Below are 17,802 nucleotides of genomic sequence, written 5' to 3'. Positions count from 1 at the left end.
CACTTGTCTAATTATTCACTAAAAAAAATCAAGAAACAAAAAACTACAAATGGTTATTATTCAGATAGTGGATTTAAGCCAGAAAAGAAAAATTGATAAAGTATTTCCAGTCGAAATAAATTGAAACTTGTTAAAACTCATGTTTTACAAACCTCCCACAAACAATCAATACTTTTCTTAAAATAAATAACTATCAGAAAACCGTCGGCTATCATCAACCATTAATATGCTAGAAAATTCGGGCTTCATGTAATCTGTCCTCCAGGCTTTGTTTTATCTTGTCGCAGTCATTGCTACAATATGCTGCTTGTTTATTATCATCGTTGCGCCGGCAATATCTGCCGTGTTGATGAAATCAGGCCTCAAAGGATTTGCAAGAAGAAAGTCATCTTACGTTACGGAAATTGAGAGATATAAATATATATATCAATCTTTTCTGTTAATTTCCTCTTGTATAAGAATATGAGAAAAAATAAATGTAGAGGGGTGAACATTTTGGAGAATCATGCCGTCCCCTCCAGTAAAAAAATTGTTTGCGATAATTTTTTTCTGCAACAGGATAATGATCCAAAGCATACAGCCAGCCAAAGCAAAAACTTATTTAACCCACAGAAAGGATGCGGGGGAAATTCAGTTAGCCACCTTAGAGTACGGACTTAAATCTAATAGAACATAAATTTGTGGGAACATCTTGATAAGAAAAATTGAAAAAAAGAATCAGGTTGTGGTCCAGTGGCTAGTGTCTCGGACTCTAAGATTAAAGGTCTGATTCGAATCCCACTCAGCTTAATTCCCATTTTCTAATAGTGAGTTATTTACAACTCTTTGAAAATGGCCCTCAAAATGAAATATTTGGGTAAATCATAAGAACACGAATATTTATTTTTTCAAAAACCGAAAGGTGCCTAAAAATTAAGAAGACTTTCGTATGGTACTAATTAGGGTCTGGACACATCACCACGGGGCCGTGCTGCGGCGCGGTGCGTATTGCAATTCAAAATTGTAATATCGAAACAAAACTGGTATTAGAAAAATGGTCTGATAGTCTATGCTCTAGCCAAAATGATTATATGAAACAGTGTTCAGTGTCTTTTTTTATTTTATTTGTTAAAAGACTGAAACTAAGCCAAAAAAAATTTTTGTCTTTTGTGTGAAAGGCGAGAGTTAGCATTTTGCTAAATCTCCCCCTGTAAACCCGAATCCGTAAAGCATCGGGCTATTAGGTAGGGGGTGAGCTCCTTAACATCCTCAGGTTTAACCAGTGGTCCCCCGAGGATGAGGCTTCATTTACGATGTAAAACATTACATTCTTGAAGTGATTACTCACAAAAACGGCGTTATGTTAAAAAAATATTATTATTATTATTCACATTCCTCATCTGCACTGCAGGACCTACATCTAGAAGTTTTGGCTGTACTGATAACCCCTCAGAGTAATAATTCTCTAGAGAAGCCCTTAAACTCTATTGCATAAAACAAAAGCGTTACAAATATTTGGTTTGGTTTTTAGTTACATGTAATTGACTGTTTTTGTTTACGCTCACAATTTTCAATGCAAGTACCTAAGGCTTTTTGTACTGCTGTAATTTGTAGCAAAGTTCGTGGTCAATAATAATAGAATGCTTTGTCTCCGTATGGACGACTCTATTAAGCCATTACTCTAAGGATAACCCTCACTCTATTTCGGCTGAGCTTTATTTTATTAGGTCAAAGGCAAACCTTTGCGAGCACCCTTTTATCAGTTTCTTCATATGGTGCTAACTAGGTACATTTTGCCAGAGAATTAGATAGACGACAGAGATATGAGGAGCACATTTGGACGACCCACGGTAGGGCTCAGGTGCCTATAAGGGTTGTCTTATCTCCCAGCCTTGCCAATTCATCAGCTGCCTCGTTACCATCGATGTTTGAGTGTCCAGGTATACAAATCAATGCCACACTGTCACACTCACCGACACAATTAAGCGTCCAATGTTAATTTAGAATGAGGAACTTCAGCCCTAAGGGAAATTGGATACAGAAAATGTTTTCTTACATGCGGTAAAATTTAGAGCATTAAATTGTATGGCAAAGTTTCTTGAAATGTAAATTTTTTTTTTTTAATAAAGACGAACGACGTCACTAGTTCATATGAATCATTCAATGATAAGTGAGTTGTGAAAGATATCTAGTTTACTTACCGTGAAAGGGACCAATAGGCAGAACTGAATAAAAATAAGCGGAAGAGAACTTCTGATATCACATGCGGGGTAATTTCAGAAATACAAATCTTCAAAAAATCATAGCGCTGATATTACGGTATATAATTTAAAAAAAAAAAATGAACTTCCTTGTTGATCTCGATAGAGCTCAGTGTTTTTAGAGCAGCCTGACTGACATTTGGACAAACTCAAAATATTTTTTGATTTCCTTTATCATTGATATTTTTACCTTTTACTAAAACATTATAACATCGGAAGAAACTAAGTAACATAAATTTACAAATTGCAATGGACATATAAACAACAAAATCAGAGAGGAAAATAAATAACAATACTACATATGCAAACATAAAAATAATACAAATATACTAGAATAACATAAAATGATATTCGTAATAATAAACACATATGAGTTGATAAATATCAAACTCCAGTATGTCCATGATAGGTAAAAAGGAGATAATGAAGCATTTTCATTTTCGTGTACGTAATATTACTATATTACCTAAGCATTCAGTTTAATTTGACCTTGTTTGGTGATTATGTATGCCTGGAAACATTTAAACATAACGTATTACTAGTGAAAACCCTCGGAATTGTTAATATGTATGGACATACAAGGTTTTGAACTACACCAGTGGACTTACAGGGTTTTGAAAAGAATATTTATTTATTTGTTCATATTTTTCGCTTACAAACTATAATTAATAATAAAAATAATGTGACCTCACTGGGGTTTTCAGTCCGAGGACACTTAACAATTTAGTTATTTTAAATTACATTTGAGAATAAACAAAGAAGACTAACTTAAAAAACAAACATAATTAACAAATATTCAGGCAGTTTTAAAAACAAGGTATTTATGTACATCTATATTATTTATATTACAAAACACACAATGAAAATAACAAAAACCTAACATAAGCTATACAGTTGTGGAGCAGTCAATTCAGTATTGGTATGGGCGAATGAGACAATCCATTTTACTTCTACCTAGCTCCACTGTCCATTTTTTTATAGCCTTTTAAAACATTTTCTCATTACTAATTGCTTTAATAGATAGTGGAAGTAGGTTATAGATTTTAATTGAATAATACTCAAAATCCCTTTGTCCGAAAGTGGTATTAGTTTGTATTTGTTTAAGTTGTCTATGTGTTGAGGATCTAGTGATTATATTATTTGTATGTGATGTATTGTGGGGGTTATGTCTTTCATTTGAGTAAGAGTAGTTGTTGAATCTATAAGTGAGTATTGTTTTAGCGTATAATTGTTTTGGTGTCATAAGTTGTGATTTATAGATTTATTTATACATAGCAGGACTTACTTGATTTTGATCCAGAACTGTCATTGACTGACGCTAGGGGTCGAACTCAGGAAAACAAATAGATAATAACACGGTTGTTCTGTGTGAGTCCACTTGTAATGTTTTTTCCAATGAAAAAATACTAAATAAAAAACAGTAAAAAGTGTTTTTTTTTTTATCAATTGAAAAATTGTTAATCTTATTAACAGCATTGGATCACAATAATATTGTTAGCTGAAAATTTTTTGATTAATATTTTATTTAAAAAGGTTATAAATTAAGGATGAATAGATTAAAATTATTAAATAATTTTATGAAGTTTATAAAAATAAAATAAAAACTAGTTAAAGTGCGTTTATTGGCATTTCTTTTTTTTTTTTGGCTTCGAATGTTTGATAAGCCTGTAGTAATGTGTCAGTAAACAAAATAAATATCCAATTTTTGTTTGTGTAAGCACGCACATTTGAATTATTTATATGAAAACATAACATTTTTTGCATTATTTTAATCTATTATTGTTATCAAAAACATTTTTCACTTTGTGGTATGACATTTTACAATTATTTGTTTATAAATTTGTATAAACAACTTATTTTTTTTAATTACACTTCGACTGGTTTCGAGGTTACTACCTCATCGTCAGGAATTTAACTAACTTATAATAACACGCATTGCCAAAATATTTCTAACAAAAATGAGAACTGGCGTAGAATTTTGTACATTAATTCATTTTCTAATAATATAGCACAAATTTTACCTAACAATATTAGGCCAGCTTTTTATACTAATAATAACATAGGTAAAATATTAACAAATTGTAAAGATAAGGATGATAAATTAAATCATTCGGGAAATTATAAATTAAATTGTTTAAATTGCCCAAATTTCTATATTGGAAAAACTTCACGTAAATTTAAAGTAAGAATCAAAGAACATATAAGATGTCTGAGTAATAATAATTTTTCAGAATTCGCAAATCATCTTATATCCGAAAACCATGAATTTATTCAAGAAACGTGTGTAGAAATTTTGCATGTCAATAAAAATGGTTTTCGTTTAGATAATTTATAACGATTAGAAATTAGTAAAGCCATTAATCAAAAACTTCAAATAATAAATAATCAATAAAATTTAACTTCGAGTCCTCTTTTAAAACTATTCCCGTTATGATTTATTTTATCTTCTTTCTCTCTCTTTCTTTCAATTTTCTGTCTCTTTCATACAATATTTTATTATATAAATAGCAACGCGTGTAATTATAAGTTAGTTAAATTCCTGACGATGAGGTAGTAACCTCGAAACCGGTCGAAGTGTAATTAAAAAAATTAAGTGGTTTATACAAATTTATAAACAAATAAGTGTATAATTTTAATCAACTGAACTATGTATGTATTTAATTATATTATAGTAATATGTAGCCTGTAAACATTTCACTGCTGGGCACAGGCCTCCCCTCGATTATTGTTATAAATAAAATTTGAAATAAAAACCGGCACCCCGGAATGAAATCACCCAATGCAGAGTTTGGCCCTGACAAAGCCCTAACTTTAAAACAAAAATATTAGTAGCGAAGTCATTCACATACAATTTCTGATTCTTCTTGGCTTTCTTTCGCTATGTCTTTATATTGATCCTTTTTCTAGCTTTACTAGGGTCAAAATTTTTCAAATTAGAGCTCATTTTGACTGTTTTAAGCCATTTAAGACGAATAAAAATCACAACCTGCACCAAACACAAAACGCTGTAAAAATTATAATGGTCGCCATAACGGCCAACTGTTCAATTCTGATTGGCTTGTCTGGACATATGGGGTTTTGATATAAATGTCCATGTGGACTTGCTAGCTTCTGATATCAAAACAGAGTTTTTTGACAGTATTTTCATTGTAATAATAAAGACATGTTTTTACTTGAATAGTACTGAAATAATCGTATTTTTTTTCACTATATTTTGTAGAACAAATGTAAAAAAAAAAAAAATTGGTGGACTTACCGGCGTTTGATATTTATTAACTCGTATAATGACTAAAGTAACAAAATAAACATAGACTAAAGAATTATATTCATACATGCATATAAAGTTATAAAAATCTAAAAATATGGAGGTTCAAGCATACGACACGATGGTGACTGTTGCAGTGTGCAAAGTGATAACTTGAGGTCATAAGCCCTGCAATTTCCTTCTCCATTTTTTTTTATCGCGTGCAATATTTATACTTTTGAAGTTATTTTGTTTTTTAATCATATTATTTATTTATTGACGGACTTAGTCCTTTAAAAAAATGGCAAGCAAAAATCGTTATAATGCATACAAAGGCACAATTGAAATAAAATACAAATAAAGAAAATTAAAGCTAGGACCAAAAATAAATAATCACTACCTCAAGACAATGGACAAAGATCTGGTCTATCTAAAATAAATAAAATAATAATGATATTTAAAATAAATATTTATTTACTCTAATTATCATCCCCTCATCTGCACCGAATGGTGCATACGGCACTTTACAAAGGCATGATTAAATTGAAGTAAAACAAAACCAATAAAGTGAAAACAGAAAGGTTTTATTTTAAAAATACTTTATTTTCATATTTGTTATCTATGTATAGGTAACATTTAAATACAATTAAAACTTAATTATGTTAACATGTTACAGGTTGCAGTTGCGTAAAATAAATAATCAAATAATATTTTTACAAAAATTCTTCACACCAATCGTTCAAGCATTGATAACAATCAGCAGATTGTTTTGAGTTAGCGCTACATGTGTCCTTTAACCATTCTTGAAATAATTCCTTGTCTTTCTTTAATAGCAGGTACTGACCGAGAACGACATAAGCCTGAAAAATACAACACAATTCTGAAGTCCATTCAACTACTGCAAGAACACAACTATTGACTTAAAAAATAAAGTTGAAAACAAGTTTTAATATTCCAACTCGTTAGATGATTTATTGTTTTAAAAGCAAGATATACAAAGTAATAATATAAACATTCATTTTTCATTTAGAGCAGTGATTCCCAAAGTGGTCTATATCGACCCCCATGGGTCTATGACAACCTGCAAGGGGTCTACGTCAAGGAAAAACAAATTTGGGGATCCAAGAAATGAAAATGGGGGTCTACGATAGTAGATCTCAACATACTCTGATAGTACCTATTTACTTACATTATACTATCTTATAATATAAAGACATTTACATTATTTATAAAAGTACCTATGAAGTAAAAAAATTATCATATACGTTTATAAAATTGTGTAAGTTGAGGATGTAGGCAATATAGCGAGGAAATTTTTTATTTCTTTTCCATCATCATACCTAGTGGAAAGGGGGTTCAGCGCTGTTACCAATCTCCTAACGAAAAAAAGAAACAGACTGGACGTCATTGGCCGAGGAGATTTAAGATTAAACCTGACAAAATTGACGCCAAATGTTGACAATTTATTATTAAAGCATCAGGTTCATCCTTCCCACTAAAAACATTTACTTATTGCTTAGTTTATTTTATGTAACGTTTATTTTATATAACAGATACAAAATTTTATTTTGAGTAGTTTTAATTTAAATTCAATTGATAAATGTATAAAACTTAACATTTGTTTGAACTTTAAGTTTTTGACACTAAACTTCACTACAGTCAGAAATTTATGAAAAATCGATATCAGGTAAGTAGGGGGTCTACCAAAAACCGAAAAACATGGCAAGGACACGACACAAAAAAGTTTGGGAACCTCTGATTTAGAGGGTTAATTTAATAGGTAAAATATGAAACATTTTTATCATATGATAATTATATTAATAGGTAAATAATGCCAAACTATGGTCCCATAAGAAACAAAATATTATTTTGATGTAACTGGTATGGGTTTTTGCAAAAAATCTACATTCAAAAATTGATTTCATTATAAAATTTAAACATAGTGCAGTAAAAAAGTATTGTTTTGAATCTGGTGTAAAAATTGGCATATTTATTAGGATGAAAAAATTGTAATAATAAATAGTTTCGATGATTTCATTTAAAACATTGTGGTTGGTACTTTATCCTGGAAAGAATGCACAAAATTGGTATTACGAAATTGTTGAATTTAAAAGTGTAATTTTAAAATTACCCAATTAAAAAAAAATCATACTGTACCACATACATATTTATTTTCTTAATTACAGTTTCAGTGTTCTGAAAGTGTGATTGAACCTTCGGCTGAAGCTGAAGGTTATGGCAAGAACTGAACATCGGTTTTGGCCAAAAACTGACCTTTGGTCGATTTTTTCATTTTCTGCTGTTTTTGGTAATACACGAGTATTGAGAATTCTTTATAACTCGTTGGTTCGAAGTTGACTTGAGAGTGGCTCGATGATTTGGGGACCGTGTGAGTTGAAGTACTCTCTTATGGTGGAGAGGGTTCAGAAGAAATTTCTTCGGTTTCCCTTTATGAGGGAGGGCGGATATTATCCATGGCTTTATCCCACCGAGTTTCTCTAGGGTATGCATGGTTACAACAGTTTGAAGACCAGAAGGAATGTGTATTTAACTACGCTCTTTTTTTCGATTGTTGCGCGATATTATTGACAACCCTGAAATTATGCAGAGCATTAGCTTTTATGTTCCGGATAATTACCAGAGACAGCGTCAGAAGACTGTTTCAAAATTCCAATATACAGAACCAACCTGCCAATGGTTATGCCTGTTGCAAGGGCTATCTCTATGTTGAACAATATTATTTTGAATATTGACATTTTTCAAGTCTCTGAGGGAGTTTTTCGTTACAAGATTCTCTTACTTTTTTAACATATTATTCTCAAGATATTATGTTTACCTTGGTGTTATATATATATATAACTGATTTTACTGACTTTTGATTACTATTATTATTTCTATATGTATGAATTAAGATTTCTATTTTGTAATGTACATAATATATATGAATGAATAAAATTTAAAAAATGACATAATGTAATGTTTACAAACAAAACGCACCAACGATAAAAATAACATAGCAGTATGTTATTTTTTGTGTTTCAACGGTAATTAGTTTACACAGCTTAAAAAATAGATGCAATTTTTATTAAATAAACATGTCGATGCTAACCTTGTCGAACCCGGCAGCTTCTAATCTTTTACCTAACACTTCTCCAATGCCGGCCAGATCTGTGACGGGCTTTTCTCCCATAGGCTCCGCTACAAAATTTTTATGCTTCTGTGACGTACTCGACATTTTAAATTGGGATATAAGAAATACTAACAAAGAATTATAACGAAATAACGAATTTATTTCAGAAGTGAGTCACGTATTTCAAAAGCACTTTAAAAGTATTATTCTATGGATTGTATAGTATAGAGTACAATATAGAGTAATAGAGTAAATACATTTGCACAAGATTTGATCTATGAATATTAGTGCCGTAGACAACTAGTAATAGTTGTACATTATCTCTGTCGTAGACGAACACCGACTGTTGCGTAGACTCATACCCGTATGCAGAGACAAACCTTAAGGTGAGGAAAGTACATTCTATTGTCTTCACCTTCGGGTTATTTTCTGCATTTGAAATTAGAATGTACTTTCCTCACCTTAAGTTTTGTCTCTGCATACGGGTATCAGTCTCAAAATCCTTCGACTGAATCATGTTTTTTAAATAAATATTGAATTAGAAGCACATATCATGGTAGCGGAATATATGAGCAGAGCAGGACAGAAATACTTTCGCTGCAGTTATGGCCAACGTCGTGGGGAGTGGGGACCACAAACTACAGATATCTTGTGGGGACTGACAGAGGGGACTCGACATGGCACCGGAAAAAAAGAAGAAGAGCACATCATGACGCTAATATTATTCGCGCATTTTTATTTATTTTTCCTCATAAAGTTAAAAAAAATATATATTAATGTGTTATTCCATGATAATGTTTTGAAATTTGATAAAGCAGTATCGATTGCTATATAAACTTTACCTACAAACTATTTTATACGGATCGAAATTTTTGTGGGAGTAATTATATTATGGAGGTGTAGTATCCCAGATAGCAGTGAAACTTGGTACAAACTTGATTTAAGATTGATGGAAGGTTGAAAAGGAAAATTTGACGCGACAAGTTTTTATCAAAAGTTGCTGGAATATTGTTATGACAAATTTGAAGAGACAAGTTTTGACAAAACTTGCTCAAACCTTGTTATGTCAAGAATGGTATTTCAAAATCCGAAAGTCATATTATGGTGATGATCAACACATTGCCATAGACATAAAAATATGGAGGGAATTCCTTTTTTTGTTTTTTTTATATTTAAACTGTTAGATTTAATCCCAGGACTTTTCTACAAGAGCGATTTTTTTTGGCACCACAACAGGTCGTGAGGCCCAATTACAGTGGTAAATTACAGCACGGTACGCCCAGCCTTAAGAAAATCACATTTAATTTTTGTGTTCTCACCAGGAATCGAACCCAGAGCCTTCCATGTGTGAGCCAAATGTTTTAACCACTACACCACGGAGGCCGCCGAATTAAATTAGTGCATTACAAATATCCAAAAAAGTGGTTTATTCCAAACAACATTTAGATTGGCAATACTATCAAAGTCATAGAAAAATGATATATTTCACCGTTTTTGTCCGTGTGTTTCTTGTCATTTTTAATTACGCATTTATCATTGGACGTTTTTCCGGCGATTTGAAAACTTTTAATATTGTCGAAGTGTTAATACTCAGTTTAAAGGATAAGCTATGGATATGCCACTGAGGAAAAAACATTAAAAATGAGTTTTTGTTTCACTGTCACTCGACAAAATCGTCTTGTCAAGAGCTCTTTAAAAGTAAATATGATGTATTAATATCTCATCCACTGCATAATGCTAACAATAGTTTAAACTGATTAATTATTAAATATCACAAACATTATACTATTATTGAATTGAATTGATTGAATTATGTTTTATTTACAGAACGAAAAGGGCTGTTGATAATATATCGATATAATAAACCAATACTTTAACCCAAGAGGCTCTTATACTTCACAAAAGTTAACCGATGGAAGAGTTGAGGAAATGAAGATGTTTAAAGATAGGCAGAACGCTTAATAATACACAGTTTGTAAAGGGGCCACTTCAACCGGCCAATGACAGTACATAAGCCCAGTAAATACCTAGACTTCCATATGTCCTTCCCAAAATATTTTCCCTTTGTTGCAACAAATTTTGATTTGAATATCGGATACTTTTTACCATGAGAAATCCATAAAGTCATAAAACAGTTTTATTTATTTGTTTTAGAGTTGAGAGACAAAATAATGCACCGGACTCTGATCTCCAGCCAATTGACATGAATTATTTGTCATCATATAATCTGACATCACATCATCTGACTTTCTTGGCAAAAATAGCCCGTAATTTTATTATTTATTCAAAATAAATATACTGAGTAATAATAACAAGATATTTTATTTAATATTAATATTTTTAAGAAGCTTCGTGTTATTTGTTTTTTTTTTGGTTTGTGTTTTTTTTCGTTTCGTTTTTTTTATGTGTTTTTTTGGTTTTTTATGTATTTTTTGTTTTTCTTGTTTTTTTTTGTAAAAAACAAACATCATGCAAGTTTGTTGGATGGTAACTAGGAAGTTTGAATTAAACTTGCCTCAAGTTTGCAGAGTTGCAATTTCAAACTTGGGTCAAGCTTGAACTCTTGATGCTTCAAACTTGATACAAGCTTGAGGCAAGTTTAAATTGCTACATATAATTAACAAAATACGATATCCACTAACAGCCGCCAAGTCTCTGTCATCCACCAACTCCTACGCATCCTACTCAGTCAGGAATGCGTAAAATAGTTCTGGCAATAACTGACAACTAATGAGGAAGCTCAAAAGTAATTTAAAAAAAAAACTATTAAACTAAATAAAATAAAAAATTAATAAAATAAATATATATCGTGTATTTTCATTGTTATGAATATTTAAAGTTACGTAATTTTGAAATTACTCCACCAGTGACGTCATAAGCGTCGGTGAATTGATTTAATTGGTGAGTTGGCTTTCCGGAAACTGGAAATATAATACTTTTGTGAAATAATTCAAAGTAGTAAATTATATATTTTTTTCATACGTTTTCGAGACACTACTGAGCTTTTTCAGTTAGCAGTGGACACCCGGGTTCAGAATTTTTCTGCTTTGCAAAGTAAAGAAGCGCAATTTTAGTTCTCAGGAGACTTCCGCAATATATTACCCAGCCAACAGTATGGATTCCGCTTGATGCCAGGTTGGCGTCAATCGTTGTTGCGTATATTCTAATTTTTCGTCTTCCCCACAAACTCAAACCACTGAATGTCCAAATTATTCGGATACCTACTCTCAAATCTCAATATTTTGCTGTTTTGGCCCTATAAAAAAAAATGGCAACACCGCTCTGTCAAATGTGACAAGAAAATGTCGAGTTGGTTGGTTTTGGTTCCCATTCCATGTTAGATTTCGTGAAATAAGTCCTTGATTTCACTAAGTGGTTTATTTTTTCCTAATTGTTTTTATTTTATAATGAAATGCACGCACGTCGTCGATATACGGGATCTGAATCAGAACGGGTGCAGATAATAGAAGAGACAAGTTATAGTAAACTTGATAAAAGTAACAGTAAACCATATTTTAACCCACCACCCGATTCGTATCGTCATCAAGATTCATCAGATAATTTTGATTCGACTGCGAACGAAGACACATTCCCATTTCTGTCCGACAAAGAAGATTACTTTGGTACAGTAATGACTGCGAGAGATAGAACAAACGAGTTCTCGGCAGCGATAAGATTGCTTCAGGGAAATACAATTGCCCGGGCGACAGCAGCTAAAGATGTCAAGAAAGCTCAAGCTCTTCAGAGCTACTCACAGTTCATGCAGAGTGCCAGAACTATCAGCAAGAATATTAGCAGTACATATTCTAAACTGGAGAAGCTAGCTATGTGTGAGTACTTAATTATTAATCTGACTTGTTAAAAACATAGTGTAAAAATTGTACTTGATAAAAAAAAAATTTACTAATGACACTCTAATCCACTTAGTTCTATGGATCAATAACATATTTAATCGCTCTCGCGACACCATCTAACTAAAATTCTGTCTCATAAAAAAACCTTTCGTAACATTTGACAAAACCCATAAATCATAATTTCACTATAACATTATTAAAATTATGCGGAAACCCTCCTACAACACGGTTGCGTATATGATGGGTGTATAGCTTGAGAAAACAAAATTGATGGTATTTGCATATAATAATAAAAATAAGAAAAGCTGAAAAAAGCTAAAAATTCAAAAGGGAGCTGGAAAATTGGCTGTTTTCTTACCGGAAAATCTACAATGGTCTTTTAGGGAACGGCGAGCACAATAAAATCACAAACTTTTTATGGTGGCATATAGTACAAATGATTAAAAAGATTTAATGAGTGAAGATGATGATATTATCATTCAACCGAAAATACCTTTATGTTTATCTGTATCGAGCAGCGATGAGGAAAAAAATTGCTAAACTAAGATTTAACAAATTGAAAAGGTTATTTTTTTACGGTTACACCTAAATATGTTTTTTTTTTAAAATTTTGATTAAAAAACTCATTTAATTTTTTAAACCCATTTCCCCTTTTCGTACTGGCTTTGAGTCGCATATAACACGGCATTTTATAGGAACCTATCTGCCGTGTTGTAAGGGGATTACCTACTGTGAAAAAAATGTGTTTTTTAAAATACATCCAGAAAAACACCTCCGATACTTCAAAATACCCTCTTCTTCTTCATAGTTGGTTCCTCGGTTACAAGGGTTATAATCACCATGCTCCCGGACGAGTTTCCCCCATCGTTCTCGGTCCTCCACCATTCTTGTGGACTCATCTAGAGTGGCGCCTGACTCTCTTGATTACATCTGTCGTCCTCATTTGTAAACATCTCCTTCCTCCTCCGACATCAACTGCTCCAAGCATCAACTGTCGCTCCACAGTGTGCTTAAAGAAACGGAGGGTGCGTTGTTCGCATTGTGTCGATAAACGTGTTGAGACGCTGAGTTCACTCGGTATTAACTCATTGGTTTTGAGCTCTGACTAATGTACTCGCAGCACCCGTCTCCAACACTACATTTCAAATTTGTCAATTCTCTCAAATTCTTTGGCCTTCAGTGTCCATGTCTTGGAGGCATAATGGAAGACACTGAACACAAGCCATATGACCAGTCTCACCTTTGTGTAAAAATTGCAATGTCACAACAGGTAGCGATGTTTGAAAATCAGAATGAAAGGAATCGCAAAACCACTGAGAGTTATTACTTTATATCCAAAATATCGATAATTTGATTCGATTTATAATGGCCTCTTTTATGTGTAACGTTTTAGTGGCGAAGAAAAAGTCCCTCTTTGATGACCGCCCAGCTGAAATTCAGGAGCTCACCTATATCATCAAAGGAGACCTCGGATCCTTAAACCAACAGATTGCTCGCCTAGGAGAGATGCCCCGAGGTCACCGTCATGTACAGTCACACTCTTCCAGTGTTGTATTAGGTTTGCAGTCACGTCTTGCCTCCATGAGCACACACTTCAAACAGGTATTTTTCAATATTATGAGTTTGTTTTGTGAGGGTGAACCCTATAGAGTTCACCAAAATTGAATTACTTATATTTCCACAGAAATAGTGAACATCTTTAAAGATCAGATCAGAAATATCACTTAGCATCTTTCATTACTGAATATTATTGAACTGTTACACTTATACGGATAGTAAAGGAAATATCTAAGGTATACAGTTATTGAAATGATGAAAATCCCATGAGGAATAAATGCAGGAACTTAAGTAAAAACACGAGAAAATACCTTTCTTGTCATGCCCCGTGCACTAATAACAGACATTTTATTGAAAAAATCTTTTATATTTCCAGATGCAATACTTTAAACATTACTCTAAATGCATTAAAACCACTTCAAAGTAATTAAATTTTCACTGTATTTCAATCGAACTTTGGGAATATTTTAGAACGCTAGAGCCGCCAGTCGCCATAAAAATTAAAGCGGCGTCTTGAAATATTTCTAACAATATATTAATTTATTTGTCAGTTCGGAGAAATACTTCAAGCTGAACACAGGTCGGTGTAAATTGTAAAATTATCAAAAATTTAAGGCGAGATGTGGGATTGTGTAAGTACATAAAATATCTATCGTCGGCGGCCAGCTAGTTGGTGTCTTGACCCTTAAGAAGGAAATATAGAATTTTAGGCATTTTCAAGGCTTACGATCTGTCATTGGCTGATTAAAGTGTTCTCCCTCCAGCGATAATGATTTCAGCTCTTTTATTTTGCTAAAACATAGACAGAACGTTGAATCTTACTCATAAGCTCTGTAAGTGTCTAGATTTCCTTATTCCGTTGTTAGTTTTTTAATTTTGGTGATTCACACCGGTACACAACAGGCGATATATGTACAAATAGTTTTTATTTTTTATTATCTTTTTTTCTTTGTGCTTTTACCACCCCCTCATCTTACTAAACGCTCTTCCTAAATTAATACTGCCATACAATTCCTCTCAATTTCATCTCACTGCCCGGTACTATTGCTTACTTTGCGAACCAGTTTAAATCTAATAATGTTTGAGTATGTCCAAATGCTTGCAGACTGGCTGGTAGCTGGTGAATGTTACACAGTGTGTAAAGTGGCCACTTAAACCAGCCAATGCAAGGTCATAAGCCCTGTAAATGCCTAAACTTCCATATCCCTTCTCAATTTTTTTTTCCCTCTCTGTTGAAATAAATTTAAACAGTTTAATTCTATTTAAAAAGTGTTTTTTTGGGTTCCTGTAAATCTGACATTTTGCAGATCAACTTTTACACAGACAATATCACAATATAATTAAGTAAGTGTTGTTTTAGGTATTGGAAGTTAGATCTGAAAATCTGAAGCACCAAAATACAAGAAGAGAGAGATTTACCAAGGGTTTGCCCCCCCTCAAAGGATCCAGCTCTCTTTTAGATGAGGAACATATCAACATAGACTTAGAAGGAGTGGGCGGAAGTCGCGCGCAACAGTCCCAACAGATGGTGCTGCGAGATGAGACGGACACATATGTTGCTCAGCGGGCAGAGACTATGCACAACATCGAGAGTACCATCGTGGAGCTCGGGGGCATATTCCAACAACTAGCTCACATGGTCAAGGAGCAGGACGAAGCTGTGAGTCGGATCGATGGAAATGTGCAGGATGCTGAACTGAATATAGAGGCTGCACATTCTCAGATATTAAAATATTTCCAATCCGTTACCAACAACCGAACATTAATGTTTAAAATATTTGGAGTACTAATATTCTTCTTTATATTTTTTGTTGTTTTCTTAGCGTGAACATATAAGATGCATTGGAATGTTTATGTCACAATTCCATTTTTTATTAAACCTAAAAATATATATATTTTTTTTTTGTTCTTATAAATACAGTATAACTAAAGATACAACAGTTAGTGATTTGGTCACCAGATATCTAATTTTAAAAAAATTGTTTGATATTCATATTCATACAAGTTATACAATATATATTATGTAATAAATATGTACCTACTAAAATAAAATAATTATCAAATAACTTATTTTGAAAAAAATTATGCTATGGTTTGTTATTTGTTCATCTACGTATAAACCACTATGTTTGTCCCTCACCAAAACTACTTGTGATAAGTGAAAAATAAAACTGTTTAAAACTTGTAAATCTTTTTATTTTTTAACATTTGAATATGGCTAGATTTTCAGTTCCTATAGGTAGACAAAATACTACATTGTAACTGGAAACCTGTGGTACCCTATTTGTTGTATCTCTAGTTAGTACTTATTTTAAACAACGCATTTCTCTATAAAAAAGTAGCTCAATCCCTTTTACTCTAGCTTATTTCTTTTATAATTTCAATGCAACAATATGAATATCAATTTATCATGTCAACTGATTTATGATTTTGAAAATTGGGCTTGTGTTTATTGCCGCATAATTCATTACAATTTGTTGCATAACGAACATTATTAATGCTAGATAGTATCGTTAATTTATGACTTTCATTTGAACAAAATGAGAAATGAGGTGGCCATATGTTTTTAAAAAAGAAGAGCCAAACCACATTATATTCTTAACCAATAATTGTGATGTGCCTTCAATGTAAAGCATGTACAGTGCATTTAAATGTTTAATAAGCCTATTTTGTGTTTGTGCCTGTTGGTGAACCAAGTAAACATACACATTTTGTTTGTGTTAGTAGGCACACTAGAATATATTATTTGAAAAAGTTCTGGCATGCACACATAAGCAAAGTTTATTTAATATATTTATGGATTATGTTTATACTACTACTACCATTATGGTACTTTCACTGTCCAATGAAAATATCTGTCCGCTAAACTCGGAATCGGATCATAGACAAAGATTTGTAACTTTATCATTTATAATGTATTATTCTAGTATCTGTCGAATAAGAGTGGAAATTAGAACTACATTTGATTTTAATGCTGGCAACACCAACTTATAAGCAGCTTATTTTGTCATGAAGTTAAGTGTTATGAGGAATTAAAAATAGAAAATGTTTTCTTATGTAAAAATCACAGCATTTAATTATACAGCAAAGTTTCTCAAAAATGTATTTAAAAACAAATATTCAAATGGTTTTAAAAAACGAATTACCTCACAAGGTCTTAAAAATTAACCAATCAATTTTAGCGTTGTTATTGTGTTGTGGTAGCCGGTTTCCAGTAGCCATTTTTTTTTTTTTAACGTTTAGTGTATTTTTAGGCTGCGGGGCTCTACTTTTAAATGTCAGCAGAACTTACCGATGAGAATTTGTGACGCCACGGGTAAAGTAATTTCAAAATTACGAAGTTTTAATAAATCATTTGATGATATGACAATACATTTTTTTTGCTTAGTTTGACAACAAATTAACAAATAAAAAAAACCACCATACTTTCTCATTGGATAAGACAATGTCACACTGTTCTATTTCAGTAATACTGCTTGCTGAGTATCAAGAATATTAAACTCTTTTTCAGCAGACTGTTTATGGTTTTGGATATTTTTTTTGTATTCTTACAATATCAATAAAAAAATATTATGTACAATTATCAACTTTTTGAACTACATTCTAAAATATACTCAGGATTTCGGACAGGTTCGGATAGGTTTCGGACTTTAAAAATTGTGATTTTTTTTTTTTTGTAGAATTATGTATGTACAAGAAATATTATGAATACCAAACTTATTTTATTTTATTGAGGTATATGGCAGAATTGCCTTTTACAAATTTTATAATATGAAC

The 17,802-nt window shown here is 32.1% G+C and overlaps 2 protein-coding genes across 2 annotated transcripts; one reads left to right on the top strand and one right to left on the bottom strand.

The window, feature by feature from the left end:
* Window positions 1-6,047: 6,047 nt before the first annotated feature.
* Window positions 6,048-8,830, bottom strand: baf (barrier to autointegration factor). Its single transcript, XM_088233937.1, has 2 exons — window positions 8,594-8,830; window positions 6,048-6,344 (listed from the first exon to the last, which is right to left on the bottom strand). Exons 1-2 carry the CDS (start codon window positions 8,717-8,719, stop codon window positions 6,198-6,200), a joined length of 273 nt encoding a protein of 90 aa, XP_088090063.1. The 5' UTR covers window positions 8,720-8,830; the 3' UTR covers window positions 6,048-6,197.
* A 2,780-nt stretch (window positions 8,831-11,610) lies between these two features.
* Window positions 11,611-16,214, top strand: Syx5 (syntaxin 5). Its single transcript, XM_088233926.1, has 3 exons — window positions 11,611-12,444; window positions 13,862-14,070; window positions 15,386-16,214. The coding sequence occupies exons 1-3, from the start codon at window positions 12,027-12,029 to the stop codon at window positions 15,851-15,853; spliced, it is 1,095 nt and encodes a 364-aa protein (XP_088090052.1). The 5' UTR covers window positions 11,611-12,026; the 3' UTR covers window positions 15,854-16,214.
* Window positions 16,215-17,802: the final 1,588 nt, after the last annotated feature.

This window comes from Micrasema longulum, unplaced genomic scaffold (assembly GCF_059751315.1).
Source record: "Micrasema longulum isolate JH-2025_06_02 unplaced genomic scaffold, ASM5975131v1 h1tg000083l, whole genome shotgun sequence".
Lineage (NCBI taxonomy): Eukaryota > Metazoa > Arthropoda > Insecta > Trichoptera > Brachycentridae > Micrasema > Micrasema longulum.
This window is presented reverse-complemented; position numbering and strand designations above follow the sequence as displayed.